This window comes from Stegostoma tigrinum, chromosome 36 (assembly GCF_030684315.1).
Source record: "Stegostoma tigrinum isolate sSteTig4 chromosome 36, sSteTig4.hap1, whole genome shotgun sequence".
In the NCBI taxonomy this organism is placed as follows: Eukaryota; Metazoa; Chordata; class Chondrichthyes; order Orectolobiformes; family Stegostomatidae; genus Stegostoma; species Stegostoma tigrinum.
The window spans coordinates 23,560,176-23,580,209 of NC_081389.1; the positions used below are offsets into that span (position 1 = coordinate 23,560,176).

At 57.1% G+C, this 20,034-nt stretch overlaps 2 protein-coding genes across 11 annotated transcripts in view; one reads left to right on the top strand and one right to left on the bottom strand.

The window, feature by feature from the left end:
• Window positions 1-3,558: 3,558 nt before the first annotated feature.
• Window positions 3,559-19,924, bottom strand: senp8 (SUMO peptidase family member, NEDD8 specific). Of its 4 annotated transcripts, none has more exons than XM_048520499.2 (3): window positions 19,314-19,493; window positions 7,935-7,969; window positions 3,559-6,691 (listed from the first exon to the last, which is right to left on the bottom strand). In XM_048520499.2, the coding sequence occupies exons 2-3, from the start codon at window positions 7,955-7,957 to the stop codon at window positions 6,049-6,051; spliced, it is 666 nt and encodes a 221-aa protein (XP_048376456.1). In that variant the 5' UTR covers window positions 7,958-7,969; window positions 19,314-19,493; the 3' UTR covers window positions 3,559-6,048. The 4 variants fall into 4 exon arrangements, with proteins under 4 accessions (XP_048376456.1, XP_048376455.1, XP_048376458.1 ...); XM_048520498.2 differs by having other exon boundaries at window positions 7,935-8,082; XM_048520501.2 differs by lacking the exons at window positions 7,935-7,969; window positions 19,314-19,493 and adding an exon at window positions 19,835-19,924.
• myo9aa (myosin IXAa) overlaps window positions 19,547-20,034 on the top strand; it is a 318,790-nt gene continuing 318,302 nt past the window's right edge. For 6 of the 7 annotated variants that reach the window (XM_059640175.1, XM_059640177.1, XM_059640182.1 and 3 more), the window contains exon 1: window positions 19,547-19,662. The gene's annotated coding sequence lies outside the window, so the exon portion shown is untranslated. The remainder of the gene's footprint in view (window positions 19,663-20,034) is intronic. The other variant, XM_059640178.1, reaches the window with a different exon arrangement.

Consider the following 20,034-nt stretch of genomic DNA (forward strand, 5'->3'; position numbering starts at 1 on the left):
AAGAATGTGAAAATCCAGATTAATGCTAATGTCTGTAAAAGATTCCACATCATTATTTCAAAGAAGAATGGGTAAGTTATGTCTGGTGTAAGTATTTTCTGACCAATATTTGTCCCTCAGTCAATATGACAAACAGATTATCTGGTTGTTATCACAGAGATGTTTGGGAGATTTATGTGTGCAAATAGAGTGCTTTGTTTACTTACTATGACACTACTTATTCATCTGTAAAGTGCTTTGGGACAGCCAGTCAGCATGACATATAAATTACAGTCTTCCTTTACAGTAAAAATTTGCGCAGTCCTATATTGGGAATTATCATGTTGGCACAAAACTCTCCTCCTGTTGCAGTGTAACGCTTCTTATAAAGCATAGAGCAGAGATGTTAGCAACACACCGGACAACTCATTGAACTATTTCTACAGTATCAATTCAGTTAAACATTTTAGTTGACCATTATAGCTTCTGTTCCTTTAATTCATTTTTTAAAAAAAAATTGGGAGGGAAGAAGAGAAATACAAAGAAATGATTAACTGACACTAAGCTGTCAATTTAATTGAGGTGAGAGAGATACGAGGGAAGAATATTCTCAAGAACCGGGAAAGGTTCAATCAAAGAAGGAGATGGTGTGATGTGCGTTTAACAGTGAGGAAGCACCAGATAGTACAGTTAGACCTCGGTAAGAAGGAGAAAATCCTCATTGTTAAAAGATCACATTTTCAGAATATTTTCTCCAATTGAAAAAGCAACTAAATATGATCAGTGATCAATGATTATGTTCTCATTTGTTTTAAGGTCAAAGTGCAGTGAGAATGTTCATATTTAATTCTTTTAACTCTGGCCATTTGCACATCCCTGATTTTAATTGCTGCATGCTTTCAGCCTCTTGACCTCTGAATTATGGAATTCTTCCCATAAATCTGTATCATCCTTCAAGGCAATGTCTATAACCCTTTTTTCACCTGCTTCATGTGGTTCTGTGTCGTATTTTGCCTTCTAAAGCATATTTGGTCATTTCTGCTATGTTAGTATTTTTTAAAACAAAGTTGTAGTTATCTTTGTAAATCAATCAGCAGTGAATTATACGGAGGACAGCTCCTCTCCATGGTTCTATTGAGTAAATACAGCACACAATTGGGTGCAGTGCAGTTTCTAATTTTGGTTGCCATCTACCATTGGAAATCATTCCAGACTTGGTTGTGACGTCCCATACAAACAAATTGTCTACTGTCACTCAGCTAATTTTAACCAAACTCATGAATACAAAGTACAACGTAAAAACAGGCCTTCGAGACAAATAGTCAGCTGTCAGCTTTGACACTCCATATGAGCAAAGAATATTTAATACCTCTACCCTGGGTCAGGGTTTGGGACACTACCTGTTCCCATATTCCTTCATCCGTCCGACAAATCTAATCAATGTTTCTGCCACAGCCACTGGTGTATAGAATAGAAAGAAACATTTTGATTGGAACATAAAATCTTGAAGGGTCTTGACAGGGTAGATATGAAAAGGATATTTCCTTTTTTGGGAACAATTAAAACTAGGGGTTAGCCATTAAAGACAAAGATGCAGAGACATTTTCTCTCATAGTGGTGAATTTTGGAACTCAATTCCTTGAAAGACGGTGAAGGCAGGCTGTGAATATTTTTGAAGCAGAAGTAGGTAGATTCTTGATGGGGGGGGATGTGGTAACGGATTATTGGGAATAGGTTGGAATGTGCAATTATCAGAAAGACATGGTCTCATTGAAGCACACAACATGACTGAAGGTCTGGGTTGCCTACAGCATCTTTAATTTGCATGTTCATATGTACAACCACTGACAGGAACTGAATTTCTCAACTTTGTAACACTCCTTGTGTTACTCTTTTTTATATTTGAATGGGATATAGGTATCGCTGCCAGACTCAGCATTTATTGCACATCCTTGATTGTCCTGGAGCAGGTGGTGTCAGTTGCCTCCTTGACCTGCTGCTTGCGGTGTAGGGACACCCATGGTGTTGTTAGAGACTGTCCAGCAGTTTGTCCCACTTACAGTGAAAGACCAGTGATTAGTCCAAGTCAAGATGGTAAGTGGCTTAGGGGTCAATTTGCAGGTGGTGGTATTTAGATTTGTCTTCTTCCTTTGCTCGCAGGTTTTTGGAGAAGCTTTAGTGAATTGCTGCACTGCATCTTGTAGACAATAATGTGTATCAGTGCCGAAGGGAATAAAGAAGCCGCTTTATCTTGCCTGATGTCAAATTTTCTGTTGTTGAGCAAATAGAGAGCATTCCTGACTTGTGCCATGGTCTTTGTTCTAAGCGTCCAAAGATTTAACCTTAGATCAAAGGCCACTTGTTCCTGATCCCTTGATTATTGGAGAGAGACTGCTTCTATTTACTCTCTCCAATTATTGTGTTTAGTCATTTCCAGCACTGTACCTCTAACCTGTACTCCTTGAACAAAAATGAAAAATCATCACTAGTTTGGTGTAACTGAGGATGGCCACTGTCTGTATGGAAATATGATTTGTGTTTGCACTCAAGTCACATACATGCTGTGATTTGCTTAGGACGGGATGTCATCGTACTTTGATTGGGAGAAAAACAAACGTTCTCATGTGGAATTTAACTGCACACCTGAGAATTACTGATTCCATTCATTAGACTCAGCTGCAAACAAACATCCGAAATCAATCTGAAATTTCCAAGCTTGCAAATTAATACAACAGACATCTACCAAATTTCAGCAAGCTATAAATACTGCTGTGACCTTGAAACAGCTTCCTCTCTGGTGGGGAGCTCTGCTTCTGGTACAGACCCGTGTAGCTGATAGCTCCATTGCATGTTAAGAAACTGAGCTGTGTGAGCAATAAGATTCCAGTCATTTTTTAAAATTCATTCACAGGAAAAGGTAATATTTGGGAAGACTGGCATGACTGCCATTAAGACGGTGTGAACAAATTTAGTGGGTACAGCTAAGTTACTTGAAAGGTCATTTCAAGGGGGAATTTATGAGTCAACCATGTTTCGATGGGTGTGGAGTCACATGTAGAACTGGGCTAGATGAGGATAACTAATCTCCTTCTGTAGAGGCTATTAGTAAGCTAACTAAGTTTTTACAACAGTCTTGATCACCATTACTAATACTAGCTTTTTATTTCACCTTTATTTACTAATTGAAGTAAAATTCACTAGATGCTTTGGTGGGAATTGAACTCATGTCATGTCATTACTGATTCAGTAATATAATGAAAAAGATACAACATCCATAGAATTCCACACAGTACTGAGCTACCTGAACTAAGGAAGGGCACTATAATTAATGTTAGTGATTACAAGCAAGTGAAGTTAATAAACAATCAGGACTCCCATTCCTATTAATACCTTCAGGAAGACTGGAACAGGTTCAGTCATAACATCCTCAAGGTTAACTCTTATAGTCCGCGTTCAGCTTAGCACAGTGGCCCTACAGGCAAAGTACTGCTACCTTTGGTGTTATAACCAAGAATAGGTAAGAATAGGTAATCTTCTGAAGAGGGAAAGAAACCTGGAAAAGAAAAAAAATCACAGGAATTTGATTTGATATGATTTATTTATTGTCAGATGTATTTTGTTACAAAACATGGTTATAAAGCATTGGGAAGTGTCACCACTTTCCAGTGCCATCTTAAAACCAAAAAAAACCCCAAAACATAGAACATAAAGGCAGAAAAAAAAGTGTTCAACTTTACAGTCATTCTTGTTAAGTGCTCCGCCATGGGCCTGGTAGACAGGCACGAGCCCCTTTCGCCACGCTGCTGCCACTAGAAGTAAAGTCACCTCTCTTCGGCGCTATCTCACCTCCACTGATGCCCCTGCCACTCAGTCCTTGCTGGACTTTGCAAATGCACCGGCCGAAACTCAACTCCACTGTCGCCAGGAGTCCGCTTTGGGCTGATCTTGCCTGGTCTCATTCTGGGCCAAAACTCGCCTCTGCTGCCGCCATAATATGCACTGGACACAGACCTTGCCAGGAACCCAAACTTAATTCTGCCGCAGCAGCCATGAGTTGGTGTTAGGGTCATCTTATGTTAACTGATAATGCAATTTAAAGAGATTCGAGAAGGAAATTGGAAAATCGTCAGAAAATGCATGAAATGTTACAAATACTGCTTAATGAGTTATAATATTGAAATGTCTCAAAATGAGCAAAAAAATCTAGACAACTACTGTTACTTAGAAATTCTATGTGACAGGAAAGGAGATGGGCAAGGCCCGGGGGCAGAACTCTACTAATACTTTGAAAAATAGTGAATGAATTTAGTAATGAAGTAACCAACCAGTTGGCGTCAGGTTCAGGGTTTCTTAAAGCCTGTGGATTGAAAAAGGCGTAGAAAACTGGAAGATTAAAAGTTGCATAGGTTTTAGGAACTGGAAAGGAATGAGCTAAAGCAGATGATTAAATAGTAAGATAATATAAAATATTATTAATAAACATTATGACAAATAGCTAAAATTGCTGATGTCATACAGATAGGGAAATTAAGTGGAGAGAAGGACAGAAGTCTACAAAGGGATGTAGACAAGTTGAGTGAGAGGGAAAAAATTTGGCAAGTGGAGTATAATGTGGGAAAATGCATGGTAGAAGAGAAAAGCACTGTCCTACTTACATGAAGAAAGATTGCTGAACTCAGTGATACAAAAGGATCTGGTGTTCTGGTACATGAATCACATTAAGTTAGTTTGCAGGATGATTAGGAGAGAAAATGGAATATTAGTGTTTATTGCAACATGACTGGAACATAAAAATAAGGATCTTTTGCCACAGTAGTACAGGCTTTGGTAAGATCATATTTGCAGCACTGCATTCAGTTTAGTCTCTTTATTTCAGAAAGGATGTAACTGCATTTGAAGCAGTGCAGTGAAAGTTCACTTGACCGATTGCTGGGATGATGGGCTGAACTTGGGGAGAAAGTTTGGACATATGAATTTGGTGATGGAGTAGATAATTGGGCCCCTGAGCCTGCTTTGCCATTTGATAAGATTATGATTAATCTGACTGGCTCCAACTCCTCTTTCCTGTTTATCCCTCCCGATACCCTTTAAATGCCTTGTTGGTCAAGATCGAAGTTCTGAGCAAGGGTTGCTCGACCTGAAACATTAACTCTGAGTTCTCTTCGAAGATGCTGTCAGACCTGTCGAGCTTATCCAGAAATTTCTGTTTTTGTTTCGGATTTACAGCATCTGTAATTCTTTCAGTTTCTATTCTTCTCTGCCAACTGCTCTCTGTGGAAATGTTCAATAGATTCAAGATGGTTTGAGAGAAAAAAATACACCTTTTTCTTTAATGGGAGACCCTTTATTTTTAAACAATGTTCCCTAATTCTAGTCTTTCCCACGAGTTAAAAAATTCTTTGAGCACCAACCCTGTCACATTTCCACAGGATCTAAATGTTTCAATAACAGCTCTCATTCTTTTAAACTCCAATGCATACCCAATTGTGGTAACTCAATTTCCATTGTTGTGCTCAGTCACAAAGTTTTCAGATTCAAGCAAAACGTGAAGAAACATTAAAAACAGAAAAAGTCAGATTAATTTCACTTGAATATAATTCAGTCGCAGGTGAGTTTAAGAGATGCAGAGCACCATAGCGTATTGTCAAACAATAGGCTTATTTAAAATGCACTATGGCAAATATAATGCTGTAAAATCCACTCCACCCCTCCCTCAACCCACCAAACAGAAAACATGGATAGAATTGTTTTGTGTAAGGCATCATATTTCCAGCATGCTCTAGAAAGTTTGAATACATCATCGAAAGTCTTTTTCATGATTGCTGCTCCAGCTGTCTCAATGAAGAAGTCACAAAGTGAGGGAAACAATATTTCTAAGTATCCTTACAAATGATGTCTCACACATGCAAAACCTACCCAACTTTTATCCTCCAACCTGGAAAAGTAGCCTAATCGGGAGAAAGATGATTGCTTCTTTAAACAAAATTTAAATGTCCATCTCAAACCAGTCGGCTAAACCCATTTAGAAATCAACATACAGATTCACTCAAGAAAGAAACAAAGAAGTGATCATTTCTTTGACAGCTGCTCAATCAGTTTTTTCCAGCTAGCTCTCTTCTGGGTGATATAGGCTGGGGTGATAACCACCACTGGTGGCCTGTGGTCCTTCCTGAGGTATTGCTCACAAAGAGCCTCTGCAGTGCAAATCACATACATCCCACAATCATAGCTGTTCTTTTGAACTGGTGCTGAATCCTCACCGAAAGGCACTTCAGACTTGGTTCCCAGGAAGTGTTGCAGCTTCCTTGCTATCTGACGAGCATGACTTTCATTCATATTGCTGCAGGAATCATAGTGGCTGAAGCAGTTCCTATCTCTGTTGTAAAACAGCAAGCTCCAGTGAGACCCACCAGCCGCCTGCACAGAATTGTCATTGACTGCAAGGAAGACCAAGCTTTTCTGCGCTAGTTCTAGTGGCTCCAGGAAGATTGCCAGCTCCTCCTGGCTGGCCATGCATTTAATAAACTGAGTAACTTCAGGGCTAATGAAGCAGACTCTGCCTGACAGCTCCTTATACTGTTCAGCAGCAAAGTATTCAAAGGCAAATGCGATGATGTGATCATTGAGCCAGTTGGGTGGGTTGAGGAGTAAGAGATCTGAGCGTCTGATTAAGCTGTCATGGTAGCTCAGTATTACTGGGTCCATGCTGCTCCTGAGAACAAACAAGAAACTTTAGGTTCAAAAACAAAATTCTAGAGATGCTGTAAGTTTGAAATAAAAATAGAAAAGGTTGGAAATACTCAGCAGGTTTGCAGTATCCGTGGAAAGAAAACAGAGTTAATGTTTTAGGTACATGATTTTTGTCAGAACTGGGACAAGTTAGAAATATAGATAATAAAATGTGAGGCTGGATGAACACAGCAGGCCAAGCAGCATCTCAGGAGCACAAAAGCTGACGTTTCGGGCCTAGACCCTTCATCAGAGATGATCTGGGTCTAGGCCCGAAACGTCAGCTTTTGTGCTCCTGAGATGCTGCTTGGCCTGCTGTGTTCATCCAGCCTCACATTTTATTATCTTGGAATCTCCAGCATCTGCAGTTCCCATTATCTCTGATACAAGTTAGAAATATAGTAAGTTTTGAACACATGAAGGTAGGACAGAGGGAAGAAGAAGAATAAAAAGGAAGATCTTTGATAGGCTGGCAATCGACACTGAGACTTCAGCATTGTAATGGAGGTACTATCTTACAGATCAGTCATGAAGACAGAGCCCTGTCTGACTTCACAGATAAATTAAAATATCCCATGGCAGTTTCTTGAAGTAGATTGGGAAGTTCTCCAGTGACCTGCTCAATATTCATCCCTTAAACAATATTACCAAAACAGATTTTCTGGTTAGATATATCATTTCAGTTTATGAGTTCTTGCTCTGTGTAAATTCATAGAATCCCGACAGTATGGAAGTAGGCAGTTTGGCTCATCAAGTCCACACTGACCCTTCGAGAGCATGTGACCCAAAACTTACCCCACCTCTGTCCCTGAATCCCTGCATTTCTTACAGCTAATTCATTTTGGCTGCAAATCCCTGGACACTATGGGCAATAAAGCATGGCCAATCCACCTAATGGGCACATCTTTGGACTGTGGGAGGAAATTAGAGCGCCGGAGGAAACCCATGCAAACATGGGGAGAATGTGCAAACTCCACACAGACAGTGGTCTGAGGGTGGAAGTGAACCCAGGTCTCTGGTGCTGTGAGACAGCAGTGTTAACCACTGAGTCACTATGCTGCTCATATGCCAAATTGGTTATGCTTTCTACATTACAACATAAAATACTCTGTAGAAATACTTATTTGGGGGTGAAGTGTTTTGGAACATTGTATAATTGTGAAAGGTGCTATCTAAATTCAGGTCTTAAATCCAATGGGTACAAAAAACAGTATGCAACAACTCACCAAGGTTCCTTCCACAGCAGCATGAACGGTGCAACCTGAAAAGACAAGGGCAGCAGGTACACGGGAACACCATCCCCTGCAAGTTTCCTCCAGGTCACATGCATTCCGAACTGGAAAGAAACTACTGGTCTTCCACCCTAACAATAGTCTAAAATTATGCCAATCTATTCTCAGCCTTGGTGTCACATTCCATCCTGAGACCTCATATTCATGCCATCTAAGAATGCCTTCTACATCCCCAATGATATTATTGACTTCGCTCTTGTGTCAGCTCATTCACTGCTGAAATGTCTATTCATGCTTTTAATGTCTCCAGTTTTGAAAATTCCAAAACACTCCTGGCAGGTTCCCCATATTCTATTCTTCATAATCATTAGGTGAACCAAACGACTGTTGCCTGTTTCCTCATCAGACTGACCTTGCTAACGTTCATTGGCTCCTGGTCTGCTTTGTGTGATTCAGAGTCATACTCTTGTTTTACAATGCATCTTGGATCATTTCATGATATAAGGCACTATGTTCCTTCACTGTTGCTGGGAACTCCTTTCCGATCAGCACGATATGTCTAACATCAGACTCCCAAAATCCTGCCCACCACCTACAAGGCACAAGTCAGGTGTGTGATGGAATACACCCCACTTGTCTGGATGAATGCAACTCCAACAACATTCAAGAAGCTTGATACTATCCAGGACAAAGGAGCCCACTTGACTGGCACCGTATCACAAACATTCAATCCCTCCAGTCACAATGCTCCGAAACAGCAGTGTGTACCATCTACAAAATGCTCTGCAGTAACTCATCAAGGTTCCTTAGAAGCAATTTCCAAACCCATGACTGTTGCCATCTGGAAGAATAAGGATAGCAGATACATGGGTACACCAACATTTGCAAGTTCCCCACCAAGCAACTCACCAAACTGATTTAAAAATATACTGCTGTTCCTTCAGAGTTGCAGGTTAAAATTCTAGAATTTCCTCCCTAACTGTGTTGTACTTGTACCCATGTCAAATGAAATGCATCTGTTCAAGAAGCCAGCTCACCACCACTATTTTTTTTTGATTTTAAACTATTAACTGCTACCAGTAAATCACTCATGTAGCCAGTTAGAAGTTTACAAGCAAAGCCCATTTTAGGAAATGCAAAGTATCAAAGTGAAGGAGAGGTACGGAGAATGGGAAGGGACTAAATCAAAATGGAGTTGGAGGTGAAGGTATCAAGAGCATTGATGGACACTGTGTGCTCCTTCTCCATTGATGCCTAGGCATGAACATAACTGCTATAGAGGGGCAGACAGTCAGCAGAGATGACCACCCCACAACCCACTGTTTAGACACATAATAGTCAGCTTGGCCAGACACATGAGCAGACCCACAAGGAGGTTCATGGGTTTGCACATATGCCTCTGTACTGCATGCTCAAAGATTAGATGCATGGACTGAAGTGGAACTGAAAGCAGAACAAAAGACTTTTCAAAAGGGGTGCAATTGTCTACAACCAATGTATACATGGTCCATGGACTCCAAAGAGCCGCATAATAAACAGCTGGGCTGGGAGCCTGTGAACCACCACAATCTGTGGTTATACGGGACTGCTGAGTGCAACACCCTCCACTCTTGGTCTCTGATAGAAAATGGGGAGGTCTCCTTGCCAGGCAGCCTTCCATTGGGGATAGAGATAATGGGAACTGCAGATGCTGGAGAATTCCAAGATAATAAAATGTGAGGCTGGATGAACACAGCAGGCCAAGCAGCATCTCAGGAGCACAAAAGCTGACGTTTCGGGCCTAGACCCTTCATCAGAGAGGGTCTAGGCCCGAAACGTCAGCTTTTGTGCTCCTGAGATGCTGCTTGGCCTGCTGTGTTCATCCAGCCTCACATTTTATTATCTTGGCCTTCCATTGGGGATCTCCACTGCCTGGCAGCAAATAAGCATGCGAAAGCATATCCAGATGGCAGATGAAGGAGTCAAGGCGCATGCACAGCGGCAGCTTGCACAAAAAAAAACTTTTTGTGAGTTGGAAAGTTACACTACACATACCCAAAAGGTGGCTCAGGTTGTGGGGTGTGGGTTTCTAAGGAAGGTCCATGTGAAATTTCAACCAAGTAGGGGTTCCACTGCACACCTGAGCATCCTCTAATTGGTGCACGACACCACTGTTTTCAGGTAATGTGTGACATAGGCTATTAGCCAGATGGAACAGCAGTATATTTTTAAGTCAGTTTGGTGAGTGGCTTGGTGGGGAACTTGCAAGTGGTGGTGTACCCATGTATCTGCTGTCCTTATCCTTCCAGGTGGCAGCAGTCATGGGTTTGGAAAGTGCTGTCTAAGGAACTTTGATGAGCTAATTAGCTGGATGCTGCCCTTCTATCACCACCACCTCAAAGACAACAATGGTTGGACAATAAATGCTGGCTAGCCGGCAATGCCCACATCCCACAAGTGAATGAATAAAAAAAACCTATAATAGATAAACTGAGGCATTTGAAGAAAGCAGCTCAGTCAATGGGATTTAGAAAAAAATTGCATCTCTCACCAGCAATGCCTACATCCCATTAAGCTCCTTTCTGATAGTCTGGTCTCAACACCATTCAGTGGAGAGCAATTCCTGCTTTCTCAATCCCGATCTTTCTAGTGAGATTAACAGCTGCTAGGAGATAACGCCTGCAGATGTTGGAATTCAGAATCGATAAAATGTTGAGCTGGAGGAGCACAGCAGGTCAGACAGCATCTGAGGAGCAAAAAAGTCAACGTTTTGGGTTTGGACCCTTGAAATGTTGACTTTCCTACCTCCTCAGATACTGCCTGTGCTCCTCCAGCTCCACATTTTATCAGAGGGTCTAGGCCCGAAACGTCAGCTTTTGTGCTCCTGAGATGCTGCTTGGCCTGCTGTGTTCATCCAGCTCCACACTTCGTTATCTCAGATTCTCCAGCATCTGCAGTTCCCATTATCACTGAATATTTGAGATAACAAGGTGTAGAGCTGGATGAACACAGCAGGCCAAGCAGCATCAGAGGAGCAGGAAAGCTGACGTTTCCGGCCTAGACCCTTCGGGTTTTCAAAGTAATGAAGAGTCTGGACACAGTAGATAGGGGTAAAAAAATGTACCATTGGCAGAAAAGTTGAAAACTAGAGACAGTTTTAAGTTAATGGGCAAAAGAACCAAAGGCTAAACTTTTTAACCATACAATACGGATCTGGGTGGGATGCTCGGAGGGTCAGTGTGGACTTGTGATTGACAGGGCCAACAGGCCCACACCCCCCCGCAGTGATTGACAGGGCCAACAGCCCCACCCCCCGCAGTGATTGACAGGGCCAACAGCCCCACCCCCCCGCAGTGATTGACAGGGCAAACAGCCCCACCCCCCCGCAGAGCTTGACAGGGCCAACAGCACCACCCCCCCCGCAGTGCTTGACAGGGCCAACAGCACCACCCCCCCCGCAGTGCTTGACAGGGCCGCACCACCCCCCCCCGCAGTGCTTGACAGGGCCGCACCCCCCCCCCCGCAGTGCTTGACAGGGCCGCACCCCCGCCCCCCCCGCAGTGCTTGACAGGGCCGCACCCCCCCCCCCCCCGCAGTGCTTGACAGGGCCGCACCCCCCCCCCCCCGCAGTGCTTGACAGGGCCGCACCCCCCCCCCCCCGCAGTGCTTGACAGGGCCGCAGTGCTTGACAGGGCCGCACCCCCCCCCCCGCAGTGCTTGACAGGGCCGCACCCCCCCCCCCCCCCGCAGTGCTTGACAGGGCCGCACCCCCCCCCCCCCCCCCCCCGCGGTGCTTGACAGGGCCGCACCCCCCCCCCCCCCCAGTGCTTGACAGGGCCGCACCCCCCCCCCCCCCAGTGCTTGACAGGGCCGCACCCCCCCCCCCCCCCCCCGCGGTGCTTGACAGGGCCGCACCCCCCCCCCCCCAGTGCTTGACAGGGCCGCACCCCCCCCCCCCCCAGTGCTTGACAGGGCCGCACCCCCCCCCCCCCCGCGGTGCTTGACAGGGCCGCACCCCCCCCCCCCGCGGTGCTTGACAGGGCCGCACCCCCCCCCCCCCGCGGTGCTTGACAGGGCCGCACCCCCCCCCCCCGCGGTGCTTGACAGGGCCGCACCCCCCCCCCCCCCGCGGTGCTTGACAGGGCCGCACCCCCCCCCCCCCAGTGCTTGACAGGGCCGCACCCCCCCCCCCCCCCGCGGTGCTTGACAGGGCCGCACCCCCCCCCCCCCCAGTGCTTGACAGGGCCGCACCCCCCCCCCCCAGTGCTTGACAGGGCCGCACCCCCCCCCCCCCCCGCGGTGCTTGACAGGGCCGCACCCCCCCCCCCCCCCCGCGGTGCTTGACAGGGCCGCACCCCCCCCCCCCCGCAGTGCTTGACAGGGCCGCACCCCCCCCCCGCAGTGCTTGACAGGGCCGCCCCCCCCCCCCCCCCCCAGTGCTTGACAGGGCCGCACCCCCCCCCCCAGTGCTTGACAGGGCCGCACCCCCCCCCCCCCCGCAGTGCTTGACAGGGCCGCACCCCCCCCCCCCCCCGCAGTGCTTGACAGGGCCGCACCCCCCCCCCCCCCCGCAGTGCTTGACAGGGCCGCACCCCCCCCCCCCCCGCAGTGCTTGACAGGGCCGCACCCCCCCCCCCCCGCAGTGCTTGACAGGGCCGCACCCCCCCCAGTGCTTGACAGGGCCGCACCCCCCCCCCCCCAGTGCTTGACAGGGCCGCGCACCCCCCCCCCCCCCCAGTGCTTGACAGGGCCGCGCACCCCCCCCCCCCGCAGTGCTTGACAGGGCCGCACCCCCCCCCCCCCGCAGTGCTTGACAGGGCCGCACCCCCCCCCCCCCCCCCGCAGTGCTTGACAGGGCCGCACCCCCCCCCCCCCCCCGCAGTGCTTGACAGGGCCGCACCCCCCCCCCCCGCAGTGCTTGACAGGGCCGCACCCCCCCCCCCCCGCAGTGCTTGACAGGGCCGCACCCCCCCCCCCCCAGTGCTTGACAGGGCCGCACCCCCCCCCCCCAGTGCTTGACAGGGCCGCACCCCCCCCCCCCCCGCAGTGCTTGACAGGGCCGCACCCCCCCCCGCAGTGCTTGACAGGGCCGCACCCCCCCCCCCCCCCGCAGTGCTTGACAGGGCCGCACCCCCCCCCCCCCCCAGTGCTTGACAGGGCCGCACCCCCCCCCCCCCCCCCGCAGTGCTTGACAGGGCCGCACCCCCCCCCCCCCCCGCAGTGCGTGACAGGGCCGCACGCACCCCCCCCCCCCCCAGTGCTTGACAGGGCCGCACCCCCCCCCCCCCCCGCAGTGCTTGACAGGGCCGCACCCCCCCCCGCAGTGCTTGACAGGGCCGCACCCCCCCCCCCCCGCAGTGCTTGACAGGGCCGCACCCCCCCCCGCAGTGCTTGACAGGGCCGCACCCCCCCCCCGCAGTGCTTGACAGGGCCGCACCCCCCCCCCCCCCCGCAGTGCTTGACAGGGCCGCACCCCCCCCCCCCCCAGTGCTTGACAGGGCCGCACCCCCCCCCCCCCCCGCAGTGCTTGACAGGGCCGCACCCCCCCCCCCCCCGCAGTGCGTGACAGGGCCGCACGCACCCCCCCCCCCCCCAGTGCTTGACAGGGCCGCACCCCCCCCCCCCCCCGCAGTGCTTGACAGGGCCGCACCCCCCCCCCGCAGTGCTTGACAGGGCCGCACCCCCCCCCCCCCCGCAGTGCTTGACAGGGCCGCACCCCCCCCCCGCAGTGCTTGACAGGGCCGCACCCCCCCCCCCCCAGTGCTTGACAGGGCCGCACCCCCCCCCCCCCCCCCCGCAGTGCTTGACAGGGCCGCACCCCCCCCCCCCCCCCCGCAGTGCTTGACAGGGCCGCACCGCACCCCCCCCCCCCCCCCGCAGTGCTTGACAGGGCCGCACCCCCCCCCCCCGCAGTGCTTGACAGGGCCGCACCCCCCCCCCCGCAGTGCTTGACAGGGCCGCACCCCCCCCCCCCCCCCGCAGTGCTTGACAGCGCCGCACCCCCCCCCCCCCCCGCAGTGCTTGACAGGGCCGCACCCCCCCCCCCCCCGCAGTGCTTGACAGGGCCGCACCGCACCCCCCCCCCCCCCCGCAGTGCTTGACAGGGCCGCACCCCCCCCCCCCCCCAGTGCTTGACAGGGCCGCACCCCCCCCCCCCCCCCAGTGCTTGACAGGGCCGCACCCCCCCCCCCCCCCCCAGTGCTTGACAGGGCCGCACCCCCCCCCCCCCAGTGCTTGACAGGGCCGCACCCCCCCCCCCGCCCCCCGCAGTGCTTGACAGGGCCGCACCCCCCCCCCCCCCCGCAGTGCTTGACAGGGCCGCACCCCCCCCCCCCCCGCAGTGCTTGACAGGGCCGCACCCCCCCCCCCCCCCCGCAGTGCTTGACAGGGCCGCACCCCCCCCCCCCCCCCGCAGTGCTTGACAGGGCCGCACCCCCCCCCCCCCCCCCCCCGCAGTGCTTGACAGGGCCGCACCCCCCCCCCCCCCCCGCAGTGCTTGACAGGGCCGCACCCCCCCCCCCCCCGCAGTGCTTGACAGGGCCGCACCCCCCCCCCCCCCCCCGCAGTGCTTGACAGGGCCGCACCCCCCCCCCCCCCCGCAGTGCTTGACAGGGCCGCACCCCCCCCCCCCCCCCCGCAGTGCTTGACAGGGCCGCACCCCCCCCCCCCCCCCCCCGCAGTGCTTGACAGGGCCGCACCCCCCCCCCCCCCCCCCGCAGTGCTTGACAGGGCCGCACCCCCCCCCCCCCCCCCCGCAGTGCTTGACAGGGCCGCACCCCCCCCCCCCGCAGTGCTTGACAGGGCCGCACCCCCCCCCCCCCGCAGTGCTTGACAGGGCCGCACCCCCCCCCCCCCCCGCAGTGCTTGACAGGGCCGCACCCCCCCCCCCCCCCCGCAGTGCTTGACAGGGCCGCACCCCCCCCCCCCCCCCGCAGTGCTTGACAGGGCCGCACCCCCCCCCCCCCCGCAGTGCTTGACAGGGCCGCACCCCCCCCCCCCCCCCCGCAGTGCTTGACAGGGCCGCACCCCCCCCCCCCCCCCCCGCAGTGCTTGACAGGGCCGCACCCCCCCCCCCCCCCCGCAGTGCTTGACAGGGCCGCACCCCCCCCCCCCCCCCGCAGTGCTTGACAGGGCCGCACCCCCCCCCCCCCCCCCCCGCAGTGCTTGACAGGGCCGCACCCCCCCCCCCCCCCCCCCGCAGTGCTTGACAGGGCCGCACCCCCCCCCCCCCCCCCCCGCAGTGCTTGACAGGGCCGCACCCCCCCCCCCCCCCCCCCCCGCAGTGCTTGACAGGGCCGCACCCCCCCCCCCCCGCAGTGCTTGACAGGGCCGCACCCCCCCCCCCCCCGCAGTGCTTGACAGGGCCGCACCCCCCCCCCCCCCCCCGCAGTGCTTGACAGGGCCGCACCCCCCCCCCCCCCCCCGCAGTGCTTGACAGGGCCGCACCCCCCCCCCCCCCCCCCGCAGTGCTTGACAGGGCCGCACCCCCCCCCCCCCCCGCAGTGCTTGACAGGGCCGCACCCCCCCCCCCCCCCGCAGTGCTTGACAGGGCCGCACCCCCCCCCCCGCAGTGCTTGACAGGGCCGCACCCCCCCCCCCCCCGCAGTGCTTGACAGGGCCGCACCCCCCCCCCCCCCGCAGTGCTTGACAGGGCCGCACCCCCCCCGCAGTGCTTGACAGGGCCGCACCCCCCCCCCCCCCGCCGCAGTGCTTGACAGGGCCGCACCCCCCCCCCCCCCCGCAGTGCTTGACAGGGCCGCACCCCCCCCCCCCCCCCCGCAGTGCTTGACAGGGCCGCACCCCCCCCCCCCCCCGCAGTGCTTGACAGGGCCGCACCCCCCCCCCCCCCCCGCAGTGCTTGACAGGGCCGCACCCCCCCCCCCCCCCCCGCAGTGCTTGACAGGGCCGCACCCCCCCCCCCCCCCCCGCAGTGCTTGACAGGGCCGCACCCCCCCCGACCCCCCCCCGCAGTGCTTGACAGGGCCGCACCCCCCCCCCCCCCGCAGTGCTTGACAGGGCCGCACCCCCCCGGACCGGCGCCCCCCCCCCCCCCCGCAGTGCTTGACAGGGCCGCACCCCCCCCCCCCCCCCCGCAGTGCTTGACAGGGCCGCACCCCCCCCCCCCCCCCCGCAGTGCTTGACAGGGCCGCACCCCCCCCGACCCCCCCCCCCCGCAGTGCTTGACAGGGCCGCACCCCCCCCCCCCCCCCCCCCGCAGTGCTTGACAGGGCCGCACCCCCCCCCCCCCCCCCCCGCAGTGCTTGACAGGGCCGCACCCCCCCCCCCCGCAGTGCTTGACAGGGCCGCACCCCCCCCCCCCCCGCAGTGCTTGACAGGGCCGCACCCCCCCCCCCCCCCGCAGTGCTTGACAGGGCCGCACCCCCCCCCCCCCCCGCAGTGCTTGACAGGGCCGCACCCCCCCCCCCCCGCAGTGCTTGACAGGGCCGCACCCCCCCCCCCCCCCCGCAGTGCTTGACAGGGCCGCACCCCCCCCCCCCCCCCCCCGCAGTGCTTGACAGGGCCGCACCCCCCCCCCCCCCCCGCAGTGCTTGACAGGGCCGCCCCCCCCCCCCCCCGCAGTGCTTGACAGGGCCGCACCCCCCCCCGCCCCCCCCCCCCGCAGTGCTTGACAGGGCCGCACCCCCCCCCCCCCCCCCCGCAGTGCTTGACAGGGCCGCACCCCCCCCGGCCCCCCCCCCCCCCCGCAGTGCTTGACAGGGCCGCACCCCCCCCCCCCCCCGCAGTGCTTGACAGGGCCGCACCCCCCCCCCCCCCCGCAGTGCTTGACAGGGCCGCACCCCCCCCCCCCCCCCGCAGTGCTTGACAGGGCCGCACCCCCCCCCCCCCCCCGCAGCAGTGCTTGACAGGGCCGCACCCCCCCCCCCCCCCCCGCAGTGCTTGACAGGGCCGCACCCCCCCCCCCCCCCGCAAGTGCTTGACAGGGCCGCACCCCCCCCCCCCCCCCCCGCAGTGCTTGACAGGGCCGCACCCCCCCCGCAGTGCTTGACAGGGCCGCACCCCCCCCCCCCCCCGCAGTGCTTGACAGGGCCGCACCCCCCCCCCCCCCGCAGTGCTTGACAGGGCCGCACCCCCCCCCGCAGTGCTTGACAGGGCCGCACCCCCCCCCCCCCCCCGCAGTGCTTGACAGGGCCGCACCCCCCCCCCCCCCCCCCCGCAGTGCTTGACAGGGCCGCACCCCCCCCCCCCCCCCGCAGTGCTTGACAGGGCCGCACCCCCCCCCCCCCCCGCCCCCCCCGCAGTGCTTGACAGGGCCGCACCCCCCCCCCCCGCAGTGCTTGACAGGGCCGCACCCCCCCCCCCCCCCCCGCAGTGCTTGACAGGGCCGCACCCCCCCCCCCCCCCGCAGTGCTTGACAGGGCCGCACCCCCCCCCCCCCCCCCCGCAGTGCTTGACAGGGCCGCACCCCCCCCCCCCCGCAGTGCTTGACAGGGCCGCACCCCCCCCCCCGCCCCCCCCGCAGTGCTTGACAGGGCCGCACCCCCCCCCCGCAGTGCTTGACAGGGCCGCACCCCCCCCCCCCCCGCAGTGCTTGACAGGGCCGCACCCCCCCCCCCCCCCCCCGCAGTGCTTGACAGGGCCGCACCCCCCCGCCCCCCCCCCCCCGCAGTGCTTGACAGGGCCGCACCCCCCCCCCCCCCCCCCCGCAGTGCTTGACAGGGCCGCACCCCCCCCGCCCCCCCCCCCCCCCCGCAGTGCTTGACAGGGCCGCACCCCCCCCCCCCCCCCCCCCCGCAGTGCTTGACAGGGCCGCACCCCCCCCCCCCCCCCCCCCGCAGTGCTTGACAGGGCCGCACCCCCCCCCCCCCCCCGCAGTGCTTGACAGGGCCGCACCCCCCCCCCCCCCCCCGCAGTGCTTGACAGGGCCGCACCCCCCCCGCAGTGCTTGACAGGGCCGCACCCCCCCCCCCCCCCCCCCGCAGTGCTTGACAGGGCCGCACCCCCCCCCCCCCCCCCGCAGTGCTTGACAGGGCCGCACCCCCCCCCCCCCCCCCCCCCGCAGTGCTTGACAGGGCCGCACCCCCCCCCCCCCCCCGCAGTGCTTGACAGGGCCGCACCCCCCCCCCCCCGCCGCAGTGCTTGACAGGGCCGCACCCCCCCCCCCCCCCGCAGTGCTTGACAGGGCCGCACCCCCCCCCCGCAGTGCTTGACAGGGCCGCACCCCCCCCCCCCCCCCCCCCCCCGCAGTGCTTGACAGGGCCGCACCCCCCCCCCCCCCCCCCCCCCCGCAGTGCTTGACAGGGCCGCACCCCCCCCCCCCTCCCCCGCAGTGCTTGACAGGGCCGCACCCCCCCCCCCCCCCCCCCCCCCCCCCCCCGCAGTGCTTGACAGGGCCGCACCCCCCCCCCCCCCCCCGCAGTGCTTGACAGGGCCGCACCCCCCCCCCCCCCCCCCCCCGCAGTGCTTGACAGGGCCGCACCCCCCCCCCCCCCCCCCCCCCCCCCCCCCGCAGTGCTTGACAGGGCCGCACCCCCCCCGCAGTGCTTGACAGGGCCGCACCCCCCCCGCAGTGCTTGACAGGGCCGCACCCCCCCCCCCCCCCCCCCCCGCAGTGCTTGACAGGGCCAACAGCCCCACCCCCCCCCGCAGTGATTGACAGGGCCAACAGCCCCACCCCCCCCGCAGTGATTGACAGGGCCAACAGCCCCACCCCCCCCGCAGTGATTGACAGGGCCAACAGCCCCACCCCCCGCAGTGATTGACAGGGCCAACAGCCCCACCCCTGCAGTGGCCTACACCTTAAAACGATTGACTTGGACAAATGCCCCACCGCCTGATCAAGTGCCGTACAGTCCTGGGAGACGGCCACAGAGCGCCTCTCTTTATAGGGACCAACAGGGCACAGATCTTTATCCACTGAGCTGACTGACAGGACCAAAAATACCGCGATTGACAGCCTAGGGCACGCCCCAGGCAGTGATTGACACTATGGCCCTGCCTCCAGTGGTGATTAACAGCCACAGGGCCAAGGACATTGCAATGATTGACAATCACAGAAGCCGCCCCCTCGCCATGACACTACGCCGTGAGCTACACCCCCTGTAGTGATCGACAGTCCCAAGGACACTAGCCCTTCAGCGCCTGAACGCACCGTAGTTTTCCGCGGTGATTGATAGTCCCATTGCCGCACCCCATACAGTGATTGAGAGGCCCCATGTTCCGCCCCCTGCAGTGACTCACAACCTCGGTTCCGGGCAGTAATTGACAGCCTCAGGGCTGACAACAGACGTGGTCCGCCTTTCCCGGCGAATGCCATTGACCGCCGGATCCGGGGATCCTAATCCAACTGCCGCCCGTTTACTCTAGTCTTCCTAACAACCCTCGTAGCCCCAATCTACAAAATGAGAGACTTAAAACGACGGCTGCCGATTTTACCTGAACGCTGCTGCTACCTCCTTTCACACCCCTGCCCCAAGCACTCGACGGCTAAGACCAAGAACACCACCACCTCATGTTGGCGCGAAGCCGCTGGCAGCCAGCTGCCGTAAGGCGGGAGCTGGTTTTCACGACGTTGCCGTGCCGGCAGGTGGCAGTGAAGCCTCAGCGCGCGTGCGTCTCCTCCCCTCCCAGGGCTCGTGCACCTCCTCTCGCGGCTTCTCCCTCCACGCAGGCGCATGCGCCGGGCGTGGAAGTGGGGAGGTTGGCTCGTGCCAAACGGAAGATCGGAGGGAGGTCCAAGCGAGGGGAGAGGGGTTCATTAACGGCCGTCGCCGCCGGGGCAGAGGTGAGGCTGAGGGACCCCGGGAGGGTTGGGGCGGAGGGAGACAGCTATTGAATGGGATTGCCGTTTCGACGGCATTGGTGCTGCCTGTAGAAAGGCGCCCCATACTGAGAGACTGAGGGGAGGGGAGGGGAGGGAGATAAGTAATCGGTTGAAGTGAAAGCTCCTGTCATACCGGTCGGTCGATCGGGATCGGGCTGGAGTCTAAGCCGGTCCCCCCCGACCCCACCGCCGCAATCTCTGCAGCTGCTAACGTCCCTGGCTCGCGCCCGCGGTCACGCAGCGCGCTCCCTCACAGACCGCCAGGGACCGTTCGTCTGCCAGCGACCTGTCACCCTTCTCCCACACCCCGTCTCTTTAACCACACCCCCATCC

Excerpts from the sequence above, each read along its gene's own strand:
- senp8 (XM_048520498.2), bottom strand. The coding sequence starts at position 8,038 with ATGCATGTGACCTGGAGGAAACTTGCAGGGGATGGTGTTCCCGTGTAC. Across the intron at positions 6,692-7,934 it reads CTGCTGTGGAAGGAACCTTG|GAGCAGCATGGACCCAGTAA; the intron begins GTGAGTTGTTGC and ends GTTTGTTCTCAG.